Here is a 23530-nt window from a genome sequence, read left to right as displayed (position 1 = left end):
CTTTTCTCTACTGAAATACCTTTGCTCCTTTGTTGAAGACCAGTTGACTATATTTGTATAGGACTGTTTCTGGGATCTTTATTTTATTCTGTCCCATCAGTCTATTTGTCTATTCTTTTACCAGTACGGCACTGTCTTATTACAGTAAATCTTGAACCTGGGAAATGGCAGTTCTCCAGCTTTGTCCACCTTCACTGTTGTCTTTCCTGTTCTGAGGTTTTGGCCTTCCCATATACGCTTTAGAATCAGTTTGTCAAGATATCAAGGGGAGCATAGTAGCTAGACTGCACAGCTAACCCTGATGACATCTTCTTTGTGACTGTCCTGGTACTAACACACTATATACATTGTCATGTTAACCTTTCTGGTTACTCTAAATCCGTAAATATGAAGCATATAAGATACTTCATGTGTTTTTATGCTAAGGGGAGAAGGAAGTGGAAACCAGCCTTTTTTGAGTACTTACTATGCATACATTAAGTACTTCTCATTCCTTATGCCATCCTTATAAAGTAAGTGTTATTTCCCCCATTTTTACAGATTAGGAAATGGAGACTAAAAGAAGCATTTCCCTTGTTATAATGAAATAAACTTTATGAATTTGTTTGTAGGTTATTACACTGATAATTTATAATAAGTGTCATGGGCTTAAAATTTTTTAATAACAAAGCTTATTAAGTAAACTTCCTACTGGGCAGAAGATATGAAGGTCCAGGTGTTATATTGAGATTTCAAGGTTAGAACTGAAGTGACTGAATATTGCAATAAGATAAGTCTTCTGAAGTTTTATTCCACATCAGATATGAGGTCCACCAGGGCTAGGACAAGAACAAAGCCTGTGTTTGGTGAAACTGGATCTGCTTATAAGCAACAAATGCTTTTATTCATGATTAAGAAACTGGTTCAGCATGTACAGTATATGGGAAGTCTCTGTACCTTCTACTCATTTTTGCTGTGAACCTAAAAATTCTCTAAAAAGTAAAAGCTATTAAAAATGGTTCACATCTTTCTATATTTTAAATCAATGAAATAAAATTTAATGGAATCTTAATTTATGAAACTCTGAACTCATCATGGTAATTTCTCAGTAAGATGACCATCAGTAAACTGGTAAAATCATACTTACCACACATTCAGTTAGTTAGAACTCTTGACATCTTCAACTGGATATTTTATGTGGTTTATCAGTGGGAATAGGAAGGGAAGGACAATGTGAGGGTTATATCAGTAGCATCAACACTTGATTGGCATGGACCCTAGAAAAGTAAAGCCTAAAGAACAAAAATTTTGCAGTGTTTATCCTTCAACAACCTGTATGTCTGGCAGGTGTAACTCTACCTTGGGTCAGACACTTCTGGCTAAAATAGCTTTATGATGCTTTAGCCATGAGTATCCTCCAGCTAAGTCCACCTGCTCACCAGGGCAACCTCTGATTATTATTAGGTTTCCTCTCTTTGTGTGCCTATTGGGAACATCTGTGCTTCTTTTTATATTATAAATATTCATTGAGGAACACTAGCTACCTGAAAAATCTTTTAATATTATTCCCCAACTAACATAGTTTGCGGAGAAGGCTATGGCAACCCACTCCAGTACTCTTGATTGGAAAATCCCATGGATGGAGGAGCCTGGTGGGCTGCAGTCCATGGGGTCAGGAAGAGTCGGACACGACTGAGCGACTTCACTTTTACTTTTCACTTTCATGCATTGGAGAAGGAAATGGCAACCCACTCCAGTGTTCTTGCCTTGAGAATCCCAGGAATGGGGGAGCCTGGTGGGCTGCCATCTATGGGGTCGCACAGAGTCAAGACACGACTGAAGCGACTTAGCAGCAGCAGCAGCAGCAACATAGTTTGAAAATGTTAAATGTCTCTTTCCTCATCAATAAAGTGGTGGGGGGGGCTAGATTCACTCATTGCTAGAGGGTCCCTTACTTCTAAAATTCTATAGCTTTATAAAATTAGTTCATCCCTTAACAAATTATTGAAATTATTTTACCTGGATATAGTTATAAATATTTAATGGCATGGTAAGATGTCCATACCATATTGTTAAAGTTAAAAAAAATTGTTAATTATTTCACTATGTTGTAAAAAAGAAAAAGGAGATTAACATATATAATACAGTGTTACTAACTAAAGTACAGATTTTGTTCAAATTTCACAAAATTTTATACTAGTGTCCATTATTTGTTTTCATATCTTATTCAAGATTCCACATCGTATTTAGTTGCATTGAGTAGTTTCAACTATATGAACAAATTCTGGTAAATTCTCTTTTCATCTTTTTTCTGTTACAAATATTTTCTAATTTTCCTTGTTACAGCTTCTTAGATACACCCATCATTTAAAAGTGGATATTTAATTTCCACATGCACAGGGTTTTAAAAATATCTTTGATATTAATTTCTCATTTAAATGCTTTCTTCTCTGTAATCACCTTCTGTGTTTTTTCAGTCCTCTAACTTTATTGAGAGTAATAAAGGCTCAATCAGTGGCTTTATTAAAGAGCTAAATCAAAAGATCTCTCTTGGCTAAACCAAAGATCTCTCTTGGTAAATGTCACATTGCACTTGAAAATTTGTGGGTTATTTTCAAATACCTTTTGATATTGATTTCTAACCATAATTCCACAGTGATAAGAGAACAGACTCTATAGTTTCAATACCTTTAGACCATGAAATTTTTCCACCTTGTTTTATGTCCCTGGATATGTTCCAGTGCCTCCTAGTTTATAGTCTATGGGAACTTGAATAGAATTTGTATTCTAAATAGATGTGTATAGTTTAATCCTGTATAGTTTAGTTTATATATGCTGCTAAGTCACTTCAGTCGTGTCCGACTCTGTGCGACCCCATAGACGGCAGCCCACCAGGCTCCCCCGTCCCTGGGATTCTCCAGGCAAGAACACTGGAGTGGGTTGCCATTTCCTTCTCCAATGCATGAAAGTGAAAAGTGAAAGTGAAGTCGCTCAGTCGTGTCCGACTCTTAGCGACCCCATGGACTGCAGCCTACCAGGCTCCTCTGCCCGTGGGATTTTCCAGGCAAGAGTACTGAAGTGGGGTGCCATTGCCTTCTCTGTAGCTTATATATATATGTATAAATAGGCATGTACATGCATGCTAAGTCACTTCAGTTGTGTCTGACTCTTTTTGATGCTATGAACTGTAGCCTGCCAGGCTCCTCTGTCCATGGGATTCTCCAGGCAAGAATACTGAAGTGGGTTGCCATGCTGCCCTCCAGGGGATCTTCCTGACTCAGGAATTGAACCTGCAGCTCTTAAGTCTCTTGCATTGGCAGGCAGGTTCTTTACCACTAGCACCACCTGGGAAGCCCATAAGTAGCTATATGCATTTATGAATTAGATATAGCACTGTGTTGATTGGATATTATTGATTTATCTCTGTGTAGTAAGATTACAGGTTTTTTATTTCCTCTTTTTCTCCTCCATAATTTACCAGTTGAATTAATTTTATAATAGGAAATGGCATTCAAATCTGAAAAAAACAAAGTGTCCTTGTCTTGTAAATTGTTTTAATTCAGCACTCTATGAAACCTAACGCAAAGGAAGATCCAACGAGGGACTTGAAACAGCTTCTCCAGGAGTTGAGAAGTGTGATCAACGAGGAGCCAGCCGTTCCTCTGGGCAAGAGCGAAGAAGACGGGAGAGCACCATCTCTGGGGGTCTCCTTTGTGGCTGTGTAAGACTGAATGTGCTTCAGAGTGGGAAAGTGTCCCTCAACAGTGGTTGGCCATCACGTTGTCTACATGGGAGGTGGAGGTTACATTAACTTTGAGGGGTATGAGGACATTACCAGGAAAAATGATATGAAAGTAGAGGAGTTAGCAGAAGTGAAACTACTTGATATCGAGAGAAAATATTATTTGTTCTATTCAGAAATTAGGGCAAAGTGTGACCCAAAGTTACAGTCATACAGTAATTTATAGTTCCCAGCAAATTTCACATCCATAATCTTACTTGATTATCACAGCAACTGTTTGAGACAAGACAGAGCAGGATTTATTTATCCCATTTTAAAAATAAGAAAACCACAAGTTCCAAAAGGTTGACTTACCTACAGCCACGTATGGTGGAGCTAAAACTTGAACCCTGAGAACTGCATACTCCTCAAATATAAAGTAATTGGAAAGCTTTGGCTCTCTAGGCATCCATGCCAGTGACTTAAATTAATATAAAGTCAGATCCAAAAAGTGATTCAACCAGTCTACCAGCCACTGACTGCATGTACTTACAGAAATCAAATAGTGTTTTAAAATTTTAATGTATGCTATTATTAAATTAACTTAGAGGATTTTAGCACAGTATATATACTATATTATTAGCATTACAACATTAATTATATGTTGTTAGTATTATAACAACCCACTTTTGTAACATTTGTTTCTTGGTTATATAGCAAATATCTCAAAATCATACTCTATGACACAATGCTTATATGTAAACAATCTCCAGTTTCTTTAAGATATTCAGATAGTGTTTATTAACCTGAGGTAGCAAAATATTAATTGGATTTGTCTGTTTTACTAATAATATTTGTTAATAGTTCAGTTCAGTTCAGTCGCTCAGTCGTGTCCAACTCTTTGTGACCCCATGAATCGCAGCATGCCAGGCCTCCCTGTCCATCACCAACTCCCAGAGTTCACTCAGACTCACGTCCATCGAGTCAGTGATGCCATCCAGCCATCTCATCCTCTGTCGTCCCCTTCTCCTCCTGCCCCCAATCCCTCCCAGCATCAGAGTCTTTTCCAATGAGTCAACTCTTCACATGAGGTGGCCAAAGTACTGGAGTTTCAGCTTTAGCATCATTCCTTCCAAAGAAATCCCAGGGCTGATCTCCTTCAGAATGGACTGGTTGGATCTCCTTGCAGTCCAAGGGACTCTAAAGAGTCTTCTCCAACACCACAGTTCAAAAGCATCAATTCTTCGGCGCTCAGCCTTCTTCACAGTCCAACTCTCACATCCATACATGACCACTGGAAAAACCATAGCCTTGACTAGATGGACCTTTGTTGGCAAAATAATGTCTCTGCTTTTGAATATGCTATCTAGGTTGGTCATAACTTTCCTTCCAAGGAGTAAGCATCTTTTAATTTCATGGCTGCAGTCACCATCTGCAGTGATTTTGGAGCCCCCAAAAATAAAGTCTGACACTGTTTCCACTGTTTCCCCATCTATTTCCCATGAAGTGATGGGAACAGATGCCATGATCTTTGTTTTCTGAATGTTGAGCTTTAAGCCAATTTTTTCACTCTCCACTTTCACTTTCATCAAGAGGCTTTTGAGTTCCTCTTCACTTTCTGCCATAAGGGTGGTGTCATCTGCATATCTGAGGTTATTGATATTTCTCCTGACAATCTTGATTCCAGCTTGTGCTTCTTCCAGTCCAGCGTTTCTCATGATGTACTCTGCATAGAAGTTAAATAAACAGGGTGACAATATACAGCCTTGACATACTCCTTTTCCTATTTGGAACCAGTCTGTTGTTCCATGTCCAGTTCTAACTGTTGCTTCCTGACCTGCATACAGATTTCTCAAGAGGCAGGTCAGGTGGTCTGGTATTGCCATCTCATGAAGAATTTTCCACAGTTTATTGTGATCCACACAGTCAAAGGCTTTGGCATAGTCAATAAAGCAGAAATAGATGTTTTTTCTGGAACTCTCTTGCTTTTTCCATGATCCAGCGGATGTTGGAAATTTGATCTCTGGTTCCTCTGCCTTTTCTAAAACCAGCTTGAACATCAGGAAGTTCACGGTTCACGTATTGCTGAAGCCTGGCTTGGAGAATTTTGAGCATTACTTTACTAGCGTGTGAGATGAGTGATAGTAGTAAAATATTAGTGATTGTCTGGTTACTTAACATAACATTGCATTCTCTGAATCACATCAGAAACATCCCCTTGTCACTCCATCCAAGAACACTTGTGTGTGCAGAATACTTTTTAAAAAAAGTTGTCATGCATTTTACTTATTTGTTTCGATTTTTAAGTTGAAGTATAGTTGGTTTACAATGTTGTTTTAATTTCTGCTGTATAGCAAAGTGATTTACTTACAGATCCATGTACACTCTGTTTTAAATATTCTTTTCCATTATGGTCTATCATGGGATATTGAATATAGGTGTCTATGCTCTACAGTAGGGCCTTGTTGATTATGTATTTTGTATATAAAGGCTTACGTCTGCTGACCCCAAACTCCCACTCCTTCCCTTTTCCACCCTCCTTCTCCCTTGGCAACCAGCAGCCTGTTCTCTGTGTCTGTCATTCTGTCCCTGTTTCATAGCTAGGTCAATCTGTGTCATAGTTTAGATTACAGATACAGGTGATATCATGTGGTATTTGTCTTTCTCTTTCTGACTTGTTTCACTTAGTATCATCATCTCTGGTCGCATCTGTGTTGCTGCAGATGGCATTATTTTGTTCTTTTGCTGACTAGTGTTCCACTATATGTATGTACCGCATCTTCTTTATCCATTTGTCTGTCAAAGGACAGTTAAGTTGTTGCCATATCTTGGCTATTATGGATAGCAGAGCACTTTGGTTGTTGTCATAATTCTATAATATGCTTTCGCCGGGGCAGTATTTATTAAGCTCATTTGACCAATGATTACATTGACATAGATTGAATTGCCACCTCCTAGGAGACAAAGTCAGAAGCAAACAAAGTAAACATTAGAGCCCCTGGCTTCCAGAACTAATCGTTCCACAAGATTACCATGACTTCCCTGATCAAATTCCATCACTTCACCCACTACAGATGTGCTTGACTATATTGGACTCTGTTGAACATGAATATATTTGGCCCCTGCCTTTAGAGAATTTATGTTAATTTGCTATAATTCTACAAATGACCTTGTCACCAAAGCCTAAACTCAGCCTAAAGCTTTTAAAGGTTCAGGAACAAAAGCATTTCTAGGTTGACAAACTCCATGGGTAGCCCTTTTTAAAAACTTGGAGACCTAAAATCTACCCTTGTGCATTAAAGAAGAGTTAAATACATATGAGCAATTGATTCTAAAAATACATGGAATCTGGAAATTATTCTTTGTATAATTAACTGAGGGTTATATTTATCTATAGAAAGATGATAGAGTAAGAGATTGCATTACTGAATCAAGCCTGAGATTAGTGATATGCCATAGGTAAGAGGAATCTGAGATTCTGAATCTTATTCATTGCCTAAGAATTGTACATGTGACCAGATAATTGGGGAAGTCTGGATAGTTTAGATGGGAATTGATGGAAGGCCTTAACAGAGTTTAACTGAAACAAAAAGGGATTTTAGTGAAATATACTAAAGTAACTTACTTTCTAGAAGTCAACTTAATAGGCTTTTTTTTTTTTTTTTTTTTGCTGCTGTTTACCCAGATGAAGATATTTCTGTGGTATGCCATTCCAAAAATGGAATACTTTTCCTATAGTTACAATAGCTTACATAGCTTTCGAGAAAAAGGTGATCTCAAAGGAAGTTGCAACAGCCTCAATATAGGGTTATAAGAACCTTACTGAAAACAGTCCTATTTTTATCAATAATCTAATAGCTGAATGTTTAAATGAAACCATTAAAAAGAGCATTAAAAAGAGAGATTACATCCATAACCCCTAAACAAAAACAACTTCTGAGAACTGTCTTTAGCCAAAAAGGAGAAAAGCTACTCTTAGTTTGTTACTCAGTCAGACACAGAAGGCATTGCCTGCAGGTCTTCAGTCGGAGAAGGCGATGGCACCCCACTCCAGTACTCTTGCCTGGAAAATCCCGTGGGCGGAGGAGCCTGGTGGGCTGCAGTCCATGGGGTCGCGAAGAGTCGGACACGACTGAGCAACTTCACTTTAACTTTTCACTTTCATGCATTGGAGAAGGAAATGTCAACCCACTCCAGTGTTCTTGCCTGGAGAATCCCAGGGACGGTGGAGCCTGGTGGGCTGCCGTCTATGGGGTTGCACGGAGTCGGACACGACTGAAGCGACTTAGCAGCAGCAGCAGGTTTTCAGTAGCTCCCAGCATCTGCTGCATTCAACACATGGTTCTCAGACTGACACTGAAGTATCTCCCTGGCTGGTCACCAGCCTGCTTTCCTCCTGTACTGAGCTCTGGCCAAAATGGACTGCTTCTGATTCCCAGAGGGGTCCATGTCCTTCTGTCTTCAAGCTTCTCTCCATACATTCTCTCCACTGGGAAGAGCGAGCACCCCAGTCTCACTCTTTTGAATCTGCATCTGTCTAAAAGCAGTATTCAGAGGAACAATTTGGTTTGATCACTAAGTTAAAATAACATCACATAGTCTTTAACTTCTCCCACCCTCTGCCAACAGAAGCAACAACTCATTAAGGGAATCTACTGAAGGCAGCAAATCAAGTGAAACTTTTAGCAGGTAAGAAACCATCTGACCAGCCCCTGACTTTCAAAATGTCCCCTTTACTACTATTTTTCATTCATTCATTCATTAGAATATCGTTCACTGCCTGTGATGTGCCGAGTTCTGTGCTAGGCCCATGGGATGTAACAGCAGGTGAGACACACATGGGCCCTGTCCTCAAGTTGCTTATAGTTGTAGGGTCTATTTATTGACTGACTGCCAGGAAAAACTTTTATCTTTCTATTCTTACTGCTTATGAAAAAATAGTGATATTAGAGTCCTCTTTATATCATAGAATATGAAAATGAATTCTAGTGTTTAAATTCCAGTTAGGCAAAGAAAGGCCTATTCATTACTGTATCTTTCAGTTCAGTTCAGTCGCTCAGTCGTGTCCGACTCTTTGCGACCCCATAAATCGCAGCATGCCAGGCCTCCCTGTCCATCACCAATTCCCAGAGTTCACTCAGACTCACGTCCATCGAGTCAGTGATGCCATCCAGCCATCTCATCCTCTGTCGTCCCCTTCTCCTCCTGCCCCCAATCCCTCCCAGCATCAGAGTCTTTTCCAATGAGTCAACTCTTCCCATGAGGTGGCCAAAGTACTGGAGTTTCAGCTTTAGCATCATTCCTTCCAAAGAAATCCCAGGGCTGATCTCCTTCAGAATGGACTGGTTGGATCTCCTTGCAGTCCAAGGGACTCTCAAGAGTCTTCTCCAACACCACAGTTCAAAAGCATCAATTCTTCGGCGCTCAGCCTTCTTCACAGTCCAACTCTCACATCCATACATGACCACTGGAAAAACCATAGCCCTGACTAGACGGACCTTTGTCGGCAAAGTAATGTCTCTGCTTTTCAATATGCTATCTAGGTTGGTCATAACTTTCCTTCCAAAGAGTAATTGTCTTTTAATTTCATGGCTGCAGTCACCATCTGCAGTGATTTTGGACCAAGCATTTTGCCTGCTTTTCAGTAAATATTTTTTTGTGAATGAATTAAAGCAGATACTTTCTTACTGTCCCTACCGTTTGATCAATATTCAGTGAACTTGAATCTTTATAAATACAGCTTTCTCTTAGCCTAAAATAAACAAGTTTTGATTTTCTTCTAACCTAGGTGTGTAACATTACACTCACTGATCCTGTTAATAATATCTGCAGCCATCTACTATCTGGGTGTTTTTGACTTATCTCATTTAGTCTGTCTAATCAAATCTATGATATAGGCATTATTATCCCCATATATAGGTTAGAAATGAAGACGCAGCTTGCCCAGCAATTTACCAAGGTCATACAGCTTGTAAATAAAGGAACCAGAATTGAACTCAGTTCTAACCTGCTTCTGAGCTCAGGCTTATAACCACTCCTGGTTCTGCTTCTGGGTACCTAGACAATCAGGATGTTGGCAAGGTTACACTCCTTTTAGAAGCCCTTGGGATTAATGCATTCCCTTCCCTTTCTCTTTGAGAGCTTTTGGGCCTCTAGCGCTTCGTTCTTTGCACTCTTTGCCTTGTGGCTCCTTCCTCCGTCTTCACAGCCTCTGACGTGGCATCCTCAAGTCTTCTGCTGGGATTGTCACATCACCCTCTCTCTTCTGTGTGAAATCTCCCCGTACCTTCCTCCTGTAAAGAGATTTGTGATGCCATATAGATAATGTAGGTGTGTCTCCACATACTCCAGGACAGTCTCCCCATCTTAAGACCCTTGATGTAATCACATCTGCAGTCTCTAGTGCCATGTAAGGTAACATTCATAGGCTGTTGGTATTTGGACAGATATATTTGACAATCATTATTCATCCCACCACACTGCTTTTAAAGCCACTTTACCACTCTCACATACCTTTGTGGTAGCCTCTACATTGTTCAGTGTGGATGTCTTAAATCTCTAGTCTCTTGTAAGTTCCAATCACTTCTGTGAATCAGTTTCAAATTGCTCTGCCTGAAGCACACCTCAGACTACGGTCCCAGCCCCAAGACCTTCAAAGGCTCCCCATTGCCTAGTGCAGCAAGAACAGACTCCTTATCCTGATAATGAAGACTGTACAACACAGCCATGACCTTTTTACCAAGGCTTTTCTCCTAATATTCTCAAACGTTTTGGTCTCAGAACAGACACCTTGCCCTGATAATGAAGACTACACAATACAGCCATGACTTTTTCTAAGGCTTTCCTCCTAATATTCTCAAACTTTTTGGTCTCAGGACCCCTTTGCACTCACAAATATCACTGAGGATTCCAAAGAGCTTTTGTTTACGTAGATCATTTCTATTTTTAGTATTGGAAAATAAAATTAAATTTTAATTTTTAAAAAATTAAAACAATTTGATACTTAAAGATAAGCAAAGTAAGTATATTACAGGTTTCCATAATAAAATAGTTTATTATGAAAAATAACTTTTCAAACAAAAACATCATTAAGAAGACTTCATTTTACAGTTAATGCATGGCTTAATAAAAGGTAGCTATATTCTCATACCTGCCTCTGCATTTTTCTGGTATGATATCAGATATCATGGAGGCTCTGGGGAACTCCACTGTATACTTATGAGAGACTAAGAGTTAAAAAGAAAATAATATCTTAGTATTCTAATAAAGTTAGTGTTGACCTCACAAAGCCCCTTTTCAAGGGCACCACTTTGAGAACTGCTGTCATAATATTTTCAAACTGGTACCAACCCACAGAGAACTTTGTGGTGTAGTTCACCTTACTGATTTAAATAGGTCTGATAGTTTTGTAAAGTGACACTTATTATTGCTAAGAGAGGCTAGTTTTTTCCTTGGTTTTTAAATTTTGAATGAGTCATTAAGAGTGCATCTCTTAGAATACATGAGAGAAATACTGGGTTTTATACATATTATTACAAAAAAGAATTTTGCAACCAAGATTATATGTTATTACATTTTCATTCTGCAAAATGTTCTTAGGCACTGAATACATAAGGATGACGTAACTCGGGTTCTCCCTCGTAGGGTAGTTTAGGGCTTCTGCAGTTTAGGGTCACAGCTACCATCTTGGGTTTGTACATTAAGCCATCACTTTTGCCTTCACCAGTTTGTTCTTGTTGATAAATCTTAGCACTGAATTTGGAAATGGAATGTTTCTGCATGACCATTCTTATGTTTCCAGAGAGCCAGTCACGTTACACGTAGCAGAGTTGGAAGATCCACCTGGTTGCTTTGTATTCCCATCTGCAGGTGAGTTTTTAATGAAAGCACAAAAATTGGGCCTGCTTAAAGCTTACAGTGGATTCCCTTTCACTCGCTGCTAGTCCCCTCATTTTTTACACCATGTAACTTACTAATTATGTTGTTGATTGGGTGTCACCTCCTGCTAGACAGATCTGCACAAGGGCAAATGACTTTAGTGGTTGGGAAATACCCCAGTACCCAGACCCTTCCCGGGACATAGCAGGCCCTTAAATAATTCAGTAGATTATTCAGTAAAAATATTCAGTAAATAATTTCTGAATGAGTGAAAAGAAAAAGATATGAGACAGATTGGTCTCCATATACTTTCCAAAGTGTGCTTTATAAAACAAGATAAAGGAAGAAATTGAAAGATAGCAGAATCTGCTGAAAAACAAAGTGGCACAACTTGAACTAGAAATGGAAAAAAATAAAAATTAGGATAGGAAGGGCTGAGATCATAATCAGGGACATGACAGACCCCTAGAGAAAATTGCAGAAGAGGAATTTTTTAAACTAAGAAACGTGAAAGATAATGGTAGAGTATATGTTGCATTTGGAAGGCAAAGGCAAACCAGCAGACACATAATCAGCCCTGCTATGGAAGAAGACAAAATAAATGGAAAAGGACAAAACTGATAATGATGGTTATTCAGTAAAAGTTTACTATAAATCTGGACAGTAATGTAAGTAGGGAAAATCGAGGTGTGAGGTGAAATAGAAGGAAAGTTTCCAGGTTTTCTTGTCTTTTGTAGAAGAATGTAAATGTATATCTAACATCAAAGCAATATTCTTAAATAAATTCTACTTCTTAATTTTTAAATTTTTAACTTGTGAGGAATCTTTATGAACTAATATTATATTTTGAACAAAAGAACATTTATTTGAAGTTGAACAATTTCCTTAGATTTTACTTCAGTTTTATGTTTATACTTATGTTTTACCGTTTACCCAGCATATATCCATGCTTTATTAGATTAATATAAGTGAATGCTTTTACCTTTTTTCATAAATTGTGAGTACCTTAGAACATGTTAACTCCATTTACTTTCCTTCCAGCTTACACAGAATCGTTGTCACGTATTTTAATTCTAAAGGTAAAATACCATAAGGGGTCATTTCCACTGTGTTGTGCCATTAAAATTCATCTAGACGCACACACACATTCACACTTTATCTTGTATCTGCTGTCATTTTACTCATGCCTTTACTGTTTCCTTTAACATATTCTCCCAGTTTCTGTTTGTCTAAACTAGTCTTTATTTTATCCCCACTTTTGGCAAGTATTTTTGCTAAGTATAGGATTCTAGGTTAACATTTTTCTTTCCTTTTGAGTTTTCCATTGTTTTCCGGCTTCCAGTGTCTCCACTAAGAAGTCAGCTCTAAATTTAATTATTCCTCATTTCAATGTAACCTGTCATTTTTCCCTCCTGGAAGCTTTAAGATTGTTTTTTGTCTTTGGGTTTGGGTTTATTTTCTGGCAGTTTTTACTGATACACCTAGGTATAGTTTTCTTTATATAGGAAGAACTTGTTTGTGGTTTGCGGTAAATGCTGTTGAATCTGGGTAGTCTGTGCCTCCATCATCCAGACCTTGCGGGTCTATGCCTGTTATCTGTATTTTTTTTTCTTGGTTTCCTGCCATGTCATTTTGACTCCTCGTGGTGGTGTTGTTCAGTCACTAATTTGTGTCCGACTCTTTGCAATCTCATGGACTGCAGCACACCAGGCTTGCCTGTCCTTCACCATCTACCAGACTTTGCTCAAATTCATGTCAATAGAGTCAATGATGCTATCCAACCATCACATCCCCTGCTGCCCACTTCTCCTCCTGTCCTCAACATTCCCAGCATCAGGGTCTTTTCCAGTGAGTCAGCTCTTCGAATCAGGTGGCCAAAGTATTGGAGCTTTAGCTTCAGCATCAGTCCTTCCAGTGAATATTCAGAGTTGATTTCCTTTGGGATTGACTGGTTTGATCTCCTTGCTGTTCGAGGGACTCTAAAGAGTCTTCCCCACACCACAATTTGAAAGCATCAATTATTCAGTGCTCAGCCTTCTTTATGGTCCAACTCTTACATCTATACATGACTACTGGGGAAAAAACCATAGCTTTGACCATACAGACATTTATCAGCAAAGTGATGTCTCTGCTTTTTAATATGCTGTCTAGGTTTATCATAGCTTTCCTTCCAAAGAGCAAATGTCTTTTAATTTCATGGCTGCAGTCACTGTCTATGGTGATTTTGGAGCCCAAGAAAATAAAATCTGTGACTGTTTCCACTTTTCCCCCTTATATTTGCCAAGAAGTGCTGGGACTGAATGCCATAATCTTGGTTTTCTTAATGTTGAGTTTTTTTTTTTAATTTAATTTTATTTTTAAACCTCAAACACTGTATTAGTTTTGCCAAGCCAACTTTTTCTCTCTCCTCTTTCACCCTCATCAGGAGGCTCCTTAGTTTCTCTTCTCTTTCTGCCACTAGAGTGGAATCATCTGCATAGCTGAGGTTGTTGATATTTCTCCCAGATATTTTGATTCCAGTTTGTACTTCATCCAGCATGGCATTTCATACAATGTACTCTACATATAAGTTAAATAAGCACATTGACAACATACAGCTTGTCATAGTCCTTTCCTAATTTTAAACCAGTCAGTTGTTCCATGTCCAGTTCTAACTGTTGCTTCTTTACCTGCATACAGGTTTCTCAGGAGACAGGTAAGGTGTTCTGGTATTCCCATCTCTATAAGAATTTTCTACAGTTTATTATGATCCACACAGTCAAAGGCTTTAGTAGTCAATGAAGCAGAAGTAAATGTTTTTATGGAATTCTCTTGCTTTCTCTGTGATTGAACAAATGTTGGCAATTTGATCTCTGATTCTTCTGCCTTTTCTAAACCCAGCTTGTACATCAAGAAGTTCTCGGTTCACGTACTGCTGAAGCCTAGCTTGAAGGATTTTGAGCATAACCTTACTAGCATGTGAAATGAATGCAGTTGTATGATACTTTGAATATTCTTTGACACTGCCCTTCTTTGGGATTGGAATGAAAAAACTGACCTTTTCCAGTCCTGTGGCCACTGCTGAGTTTTCCAAACTTGCTGACATATTAAGTGTAGCACTTTTACAGCATCATCTTTTAGGATTTGAAATAGCTCAGTTGGAATTCCATCACCTCCACTATCATTGTTTGCAGTAATGCTTCCTAAGGCCCACTTGACTTCACACTCCAGGATGTCTGGCTCTAGGTGAGTGACCACACCATCGTGATTAGTCAGGTCATTAAGACCTTTTTTGTATAGTTCTTCTGTGTATTCTCTCCACCTCTTCTTAATATCTTCTGCTTTTGTTAAGTTCTTACCATTTCTGTCCTTAATCGTGCCCATCCTTGCATGAAATGTTCCCCTGATCTCTCCAGTTTTCTTGAAGCAATATCTAGTCTTTCCCATTCTATTATTTTTTTCTACTTCTTTGCATTGTTCACTGAGGAAGGCCTTCTTATCTCTCCTTGCTATTCTCTGGAACGCTGCATTCAGTTGGATACATCTTTCCCTTTCTCTCTTGCTTTTGCTTCTCTTCTTTCCTCAGCTATCTGTAAAGCCTCCTCAGACAACTACTTTGCCTTCTTGCATTTCTTTTTTGGGGGGGGATGATTTTGGTCACTGCCTCCTACACAGTGTTACAAACCCCTGTCCATAGTTTTTCAGGCACTCTGTCTGCCAGATCTAATCCCTTGAGTCTATTCATCAAGTCCACTGTAAGGGACAAAATCATAAGGGATTTGATTTAGGTCATACCTGAATAGACTAGTGGTTGCCCCTATTTTCTCCAATTTAAACCTGAATTTGGTAATAAGGAGCTCATGGTCTGAGCCACAGTCAGCTCCAGGTCTTGTTTTTGCTGACTATATAGAGCTTCTCCATCTTTGTCTGCAAAGAATATAATCAATCTGATTTTGGTATTGACCATCTGGTGATGTCCATGTGTAGAGTCTTCTCTTGTGTTGTTGGAAGAAGATGTTTGCTATGAGCAGTGTGTTCTCTTGTCAAACCTCTGTTAGCCTTTGCCCTGCTTCATTTTGTACTCCAAGGCCAAATTTGCCTGTTAATTCCGGGTATCTCTTGACGACCCACTTTTGCATTCTAATCTCCTATGATGAAAAGGACATCTTTTTTTAGTGTTAGTTCTGGAAGATCTTGTAGGTCTTCATAAAACTGGTAAAATTCAGCTTCTTCAGCATCAGTGGTTGGGGTATAGACTTGGATTACTATGATGTTGAATGGTTTGCCTTGGAGACGAACCGAGATCATTCCGTCATTTTTAAGATTACACCCAAGTACTGCATTTCGGACTGTTTGTTGACTATGAGGGCTACTCCATTTCTCCTAAGGGATTGTTGCCCACAGTAGTACATATCATGATCATCTGAATTAAATTTGCCCATTCCAGTCCATTTTAGTTCACTGATTCCTAAAATGTCCATGTTCACTCTTGCCATCTCCTGCTTCACCGTGTCCAATTTACCTTGATTCATGGACCTAACACTCCAGGTTCCTTTGAGATATTGTTCTCTATAGCCTCAGACTTTACTTCCATCACCAGACACATCTGCAACTGAGCATCATTTCCACTTTGGCCCAGCCACTTCATTCTTTCTGGAGCTATTAGTAACTGCCCTCTTCTCTTCTCCAGTAGCATATCAGACACCTTCAAACCTGAGGAGTTCATCTTCTAGTGTCTTATCTTTTTGTCTTTTCATACTGTTCATGGGGTTCTCATGGCAAGAATACTGGAGTGGTTTGCCATTTCCTCCTCCAGTGGACCACATTTGTCAGAACTCTTCACTATGACCCATCCGTCTTGGGTGGCCTGCAGGGCTTGGTTCACAGCTTCACTGAGTTAGGCAAGCCCCTTTGCTACAACAAGGCTGTGATCCATGAAGGGGGTCTCCTCATATGCTTGGTTATTTTTATTGTATGACAAACATATACAAAAAACTGTTTCAGACTTAGAAAATGCTTTCAGGCTTAGAATAAGATTGCCTTCTTCCAGAGAAAATTCACGCTTGCCTCTGGTACTCAACCATACCAGCAATCCCAGATAAATTTAATCCAATCAGGAATTAAGCTAATTTGAAGACAGACCTCAGGACCCACAAGGGCAGGCTCAGTTCCTTATTCCTAGGATGTACCCCATTTCAGTTCCAATTCAAAGTCCTGGGTTTTACCAGAACACACCCCACCCACATGATTGGAAACATTTGAGAGTTTGATTTTTTGAGAGGTGTAGCATACTATTTTTAAATAATTCTGTCCTTTTACTTTTGTCCTTATAAAATTTTAGGAAGTCCATCTGTGAAAAATTCAGCTTCCCGTTCATTCCATTCTTCTCCTAAGAAGTCTCCGGTTCACTCACTCCTGACTAGTTCAGTTGAGGATTCCATAGGTTCCTCACCACAATATAGATCTACCAAACCTGTTCATTCACCTGATTCTGTTAAAGGTAAGAATGACCTGATTTCACTGATGAGATTAATTGTTTTCCTACTCTGTGATTTAAGAGTTCTTTTCCATAATTGGATTTAAGAAAGTTTCACATGGTGTTCTTATAGGTACACTCCAATTGATGCTGTGTGGTGGGTGTGTGTTTAAGTGGGTCTTATTTATTTATTTATTTGTCTTAGTTAAATAGAATAATTATTAATGCACAATACACATACACCTTAGTAAATAAACATAGTAGATATTACAGATAAATATTATCTCTTTCTCTGACATGAACAATGATCTTTTTCTCTATTTTATAAGATTTTGGGTCTTCTTGTAAATGCTGAGAATGAATGACTTTTCTTAGTTCAGTCGCTCAGTCATGTCTGACTCTTTGCGACACCATGAACCGCAGCACACCAGGCCTCCCTGTCCATCACCAACTCCCGGAGTCCACCCAAACCCATGTCCATTGAGTCAGAAATGCCATCAAACCATTTCATCCTCTGTTGTCCCCTTCTCCTCCTGCCCTCAATCTTTCCCAGCATCAGGGTCTTTTCCAGTGAGTCAGCTCTTCACATCAGGCGGCCAAAGTATTGGAGTTTCAGCTTTAGCGTCATTCCTTCCAAAGAAATCCCAAGGCTGATCTCCTTCAGAATGGACTGGTTGGATCTCCTTGCAGTCCAAGGGACTCTCAAGAGTCTTCTCCAACACCACAGTTCAAAAGCATCAATTCTTCGGCGCTCAGCCTTCTTCACAGTCCAACTCTCACATCCACACATGACCACTGGAAAAACCATAGCCTTGACTAGACGGACCTTTGTTGGCAAAGTAATGTCTCTGCTTTTGAATATGCTATCTAGGTTGGTCATAACTTTCCTTCCAAGGAGCAAGCGTCTTTTAATTTCATGGCTGCAGTCACCATCTGCAGTGATTTTGGAGCCCAGAAAAATAAAGTCAGCCACTGTTTCCACTGTTTCCCGATCTATTTGCCATGAAGTTATGGGACAAGATGCCATGATCTTCGTTTTCTGAGTGTTGAGCTTTAAGCAGGCTTTTTCACTCTCCTCTTTCACTTTCATCAAGAGGCTCTTTAGTTCCTCTTCACGTTCTGCCATAAGGGTGGTGTCATCTGCATATCTGAGGTTATTGATATTCCTCCCAGCTATCTTGATTCCAGCTTGTGCTTCAAATTATGTCTGTTTTCTTTCTCTGTAAGTGCAAGTATCTGTTATACAAACTTACCAAAGTGTCCTCATTTTTAAAATTTTGAGTTCATTTATTATTAATAAAGACAGGTGAGAAAAAAATGACTTGCTTTAGAATAAGCCTGAAAAAATGAAAGTGGACATTAAGTATATATAAATGCTGAATTGAGCTTGAAATGTTTTTCATCATATATGATGTCAGTGCTCTCTGGTATCATTCTCTTTGATAAGAGGTAAATTAGTCAAGTTGTTGCATCATTGTTAAGTCAGTTCCTGGTCTTTTGAAATTCTATGCCTAACATATTTTTAGATTCTTAAAAAAAAAAAAAATCAGGACTTAATCATAGCTTTTAGCACATTTTCTTTTTTTGTCATCTTTTTCTGCATCTGGGTCCTCCTTCATCTCTTATACTTCTAAATTCTTTAATTAAAAAAAAAAATTTGCTGTGCTGTGTTGTGCTTAATTGCTCAGTCTTGTCCAACTCTCTGCAACCCCATAGACTGCAGCCTGGAGAAGGGCATGGCAACACACTCCAGTATTCTTGCCTGGAGAATCCCATGGACAGAGGAGCCTGGCGGGCTACATTCCATCATGGGGTCCCAAAGAGTCAGACACAACTGAGCGATGAAGCACAGCACAGCACAGACTGTAGCTAGCCAGGCTCATCTGTCCATGGAATTCTCCAGGCAAGAATACTGGAGTGAGTAGCCATGCCCTCCTCCAGGGGATCTTCCCAACCCAGTGATCGAACCCAGGTCTCACCCATTATAGGCAGATTCTTCACCATCTGAGCCACCAGGGAAGCCCAATTACCTCATGATGACAACAGTGATTATTGCAGGAGCAGAACAGTGCTGCTGGTCACCTCATTATTAGTTTGTGGCTACATAATGGAAGATCCCCTGAGGAAGGGAATAGCTACCCACTCCAGTATTCTGGCCTAGAGAGTTCCATGGACTCTATAGTCCATGGGGTCGCAAAGAGTTGGACATGACTGAGCAACTTTCACTTTTACTTTCAATAGCATGGCATTTTCTTTTTTGTTCCCTGTTGTCAGATATTTGTCAAACATGTTTTACATTATTTACGTTAAAAATCTCTCAATGAGAAATTATTTTTTATTCTCTTGAACAAAAATAATTCCTAGATGATTGCCTTTAAAATCATCTTTAAAAAGTAAAAGGGTGTTTTCTTGACAGGAAAATGAGGTATCAAAATATTTTCAAGATTATACAGCAAGTCAGAGACTAAGCTTGAAATTAAAATCTTGTGATTGACAGCCAGTATGTTTTGGAGGTTGACAAAGCGTAGCGCACTTATTTGAGAATAGTTCCCAGGCTCGTAGCACCTCCTCAGCTGCAGCTGCCACATTTATTCTAGGTTCCTTGTGGTCGTGTCAGCATCCATACTGCTCCTGCAATATAATACTGTCCTCATTCAGGTGACAACAACTGATATGGGCACTTGGCCTCACACATTCAAAAATGTTTCCAGCGCCAGTATTAAATCTCGCTCCTCCAAACACTAAGTTACTGGAACTACACAGGTTTGGAATGAAAAGCTGTCTTTTAAAATGTAGGACATGTCATTAAACTTGAAGTGTTCTTCCCACTCATCCCACTTAATGCTGTGTGGTTACAAACTAGTAAATCAGATTGGTTTGAAACAAAATCATATAAGCTAGTATTGCAATATTTGGATACAGTATTTCTTTATTTTAAAATAGTGGTTTAAAGCTTCCATTATATTAAAAGAAAGGTTGTTTAACCCATAATTGGAACATTTCTAAAATGAAATATCAAATAGACTTTTAATATCACATCTAAGCAATTTTCTAATAGCTTCACAGTCTCAGCCAATAGAAACAACCGGAAAGACATGCAGGAAGCTCCAAACCAGACTGGAAAGCTTGCAAACTCTGGTAGAAGATTTACAGATGAAGAACCAAGGTACGGTGCACGTTTTTGGAGAGCTCATCCTAGCTCAAAAGAATACTCAGCCTTCCTTTCAGGTTAAGCCTCTTATCTGTAGATCCACTGAAAAGGATACACAACAGGCAATTCAGAAACCTCAGTCAGAATGTAAGAGTCTTCACCGTGACTAATGCCTGGATTAACAGGGTGACCTTGGGCAGGTCGCCTTAGCCCTCCTCTTTCATCTAATAGGGATGATAATATTGCTGACCAGCCCTCGGCAGGACACATGTTCTGAGTGGCTGAGTTCACGTGACACTTTACCATACACTGTCTTTCTTATCCTTTCAGGTCTGTAGATGAACATTTGTATGACAGTAGCGAGCATTACTCTTGCCTAGAAAATCCCATGGGTGGAGGAGCCTGGTGGGCTGCAGTCCATGGGGTCGCAAAGAGTCGGACATGACTGAGCGACTTCACTTTCACGCATTGGAGAAGGAAATGGCAACCCACTCCAGTGTTCTTGCCTGGAGAATCCCAGGGACGGGGGAGCCTGGTGGGCTGCCATCTATGGGGTCGCACAGAGTCAGACACGACTGAAGCAACTTAGCAGCAGCAGCGAGCATAAGGTGGCAGTTAATAGCCAGAAAACAAAACAACAGTATTTACCCTTATAGAAGATTTAATTACCATGGGCAGACTGTGCCACCCAATGAATCACTAAATAAATAAAGATAAACTATGTCTAAATGTGGACTTCCATATGTCTACACAAACTAGAGCTATTTGAACAAGAAATTGTTGTACTCTGCAGATGATAGACAACTTTTGGGACATGAATTCTAAGTGGATGTTCCCATGAATTCAGGAGGCTATCATGTTTTATGATTTCCTGATATAAATCCATGAATCCAGGAGACTTTGTCAGAGAGAAATAATTTTTGGAGTATACATGTTATTCTTGTTTCATCTCTAGAAAATAATACAGTCTTGCCAGATGGAAAATAATAACTTTCAAAAAATCATTTAAAAATAAATTTAACCTTATTATAATAAGTTGTTATTAGCATTTATTGAGCAGTTATCAGCTGTGTGCCAGGCCCTGTATGCAGCGTCTTGTCTGTGAGCTTCACAACACTGGGAGGTGCGTGCTAATATCTTGTCATTTGGTAATGAAGCTGAAGATCACAGTCAGTCAATAAGTTCTAAGTCACACAATGAGTAGTGGAGCTGCGAATTGATCTCTGCAATTTTTGACTCCAAAATCCACATTTTTAATGTACTAAAAGCTAAATTGTTACTAAAGAAAATCAACAAATTCTTTTTGATAACTCCAGATGTCTGTGTATATAAACATAAAGAAAAACATTTAAGTTTATCATAACTTTTTAGAGGAAGATTCATTATCTTATTGGCCCCATTTTTATTCACACTTTGACTTATATTTCTGACTATCTGACTAATCCTACCATGTAATAATCCAAATGGAAAGCATGTCATATTTGTTAAAAAATTTTTTTCTAATCTTTTTATTGGCTGCATTGTCTGGATGACATGTCTCTTGGAAATTATGAAACAGATATTTTGGAGAGAATGTGGGGAACATTTATCAAAATTTAAAGTACATGTATTCTCTGACCCAGAAACTCCACTTCCAGCAATTTATTCTGCAAGAAAAGTTGCACACACAAAAGTCTATTTACAGAAGTATTTCTTATAGCATTGTTTATAAGCAAAAATAAGGAAGTAACTTTAAAACGTTTATTTATTAACATGTTGGTACATCCACACAATGTAATGCTGTGCTGTCATAACAAAACCTGAGCTGAACTGGAAAGATATTGACATTTTAAGTGAATGAAAGCAAGCTGCAGAACGATTTAGACCACATTTCCATTTTTGTAAAGAAGACTTCTGTCTGTGTGTGTGTGCATATGTACTTGTGAAGATATTCACTAAAATGTTTATAGTGATGACCTCTTGCCTGGAAAATCCCATGGACGGAGGAGCCTGGTAGGCTCCAGTCCACAGGGTCGCTAAGAGTCAGACAGGACTGAGTGACTTCACTTTCACTTTTCACTTTCATGCATTGGAAAAGGAAATGACAACCCACTCCAGTGTTCTTGCCTGGAGAATCCCAGGGACAGGGGAGCCTGGTGGGCTGCTGTCTATGGGGTCACACAGAGTCGGACACGACTGAAGTGACTTAGCAGCAGCAGGGAGAAGGAGGTTCAATACACTGAGGGAATAAAAACAAAGAGTGATTTTTCTCTCTCTATGTACCCTTCTGAGGTGTTCAAATTATTTACAATTATTATGTATTACTTCTGTAACAATAATTATCATGTTATTATTTATTTGGCCACACAGTGCTGCTTCCCTGACCAGGAATTGAACCCATACCCTTGACAGTGAATGCACAGCATCCTAACCATTGGGCCATCAGGGAATTCCCTATCATGTTCATTGAAAACAACTAAAAGAGCAAAGATTTACCCTCAGCTCTGTTTCATAATTAAAGTCTTTTTAAAAAATGTGCTACTTTGCAGTTTTTAAGAACTTTTTGAGCTCAGCATGTATCTTTTCTATGGTAGCAAGCTGACCTTTTAAGAAATACATAATAGAAGTATGTATTTAAAGCCTGAGTATATGTTGCTTTTCTAACTTTGTTTTATCAACATTTTCAGCAATGTCTTCAATGATCAGAAATCAAGAAAAGAGAATACAGAAAGTGAAAGACCAGGAAAAAATGTTACTAAAATGATACATTGCTTGCCTATTCTTTACAGAGAGATGATGCCCGATTAATTGTGGTGTTACTTATAATTAATGCCCTGTGTACTTTTTTCTTTTTATGTGAAAATTTAATAAAAGATATCCTATCCTGTCCTGTAAGCTCTATTTTAAAATAAACTGTTCTTGAATGCTCTCTTAGTAAAACTTAAAGCGGTACTAGCTAGATGTGAATGTACCTTACAGGTATCAGTCCATGCTAATACCAGTGTGTGGGAATAATTGCGTTTTTTTTTTTTTAATTATTATCTTTATAGGTGCTGAGGCAATAGTCTTTTTTTTTTTCAGCTTTATATGAAAGTAAAAGATGGGGTATAATGTCCAGACTGGAGAACGCAATGGCACCCCACTCCAGTACTCTTGCCTGGAAAATCCCATGGACGGAGGAGCCTGGTAGGCTGCTGTCCATGGGGTCGCAAAGAGTCGGACACGACTGAGCGACTTCACTTTCACTTTTCACTTTCCTGCATTGGAGAAGGAAATGGCAACCCACTCCAGTGTTCTTGCCTGGAGAATCCCAGGGACAGCAGGGCCTGGTGGGCTGCTGTCTATGGGGTCGCACAGAGTCGGACAC

The 23530-nt window shown here is 39.0% G+C and overlaps 1 protein-coding gene across 1 annotated transcript in view; it reads left to right on the top strand.

Annotated features, from left to right (window-relative positions):
* CCDC158 (coiled-coil domain containing 158) overlaps window positions 1-22994 on the top strand; it is an 85401-nt gene extending 62407 nt beyond the window's left edge. The window contains exons 19-24 of the mRNA XM_055588840.1: window positions 3543-3700; window positions 8330-8389; window positions 11502-11569; window positions 16899-17057; window positions 20092-20199; window positions 22851-22994. Coding sequence (XP_055444815.1) covers window positions 3543-3700; window positions 8330-8389; window positions 11502-11569; window positions 16899-17057; window positions 20092-20199; window positions 22851-22927 — 630 coding nt within the window. The 3' untranslated portion in view covers window positions 22928-22994. The remainder of the gene's footprint in view (window positions 1-3542; window positions 3701-8329; window positions 8390-11501; window positions 11570-16898; window positions 17058-20091; window positions 20200-22850) is intronic.
* The last annotated feature ends 536 nt before the right edge of the window (window positions 22995-23530 follow it).

Source organism: Bubalus kerabau, chromosome 7 (assembly GCF_029407905.1).
Source record: "Bubalus kerabau isolate K-KA32 ecotype Philippines breed swamp buffalo chromosome 7, PCC_UOA_SB_1v2, whole genome shotgun sequence".
NCBI classification, from domain to species: Eukaryota; Metazoa; Chordata; class Mammalia; order Artiodactyla; family Bovidae; genus Bubalus; species Bubalus kerabau.
This window is presented reverse-complemented; position numbering and strand designations above follow the sequence as displayed.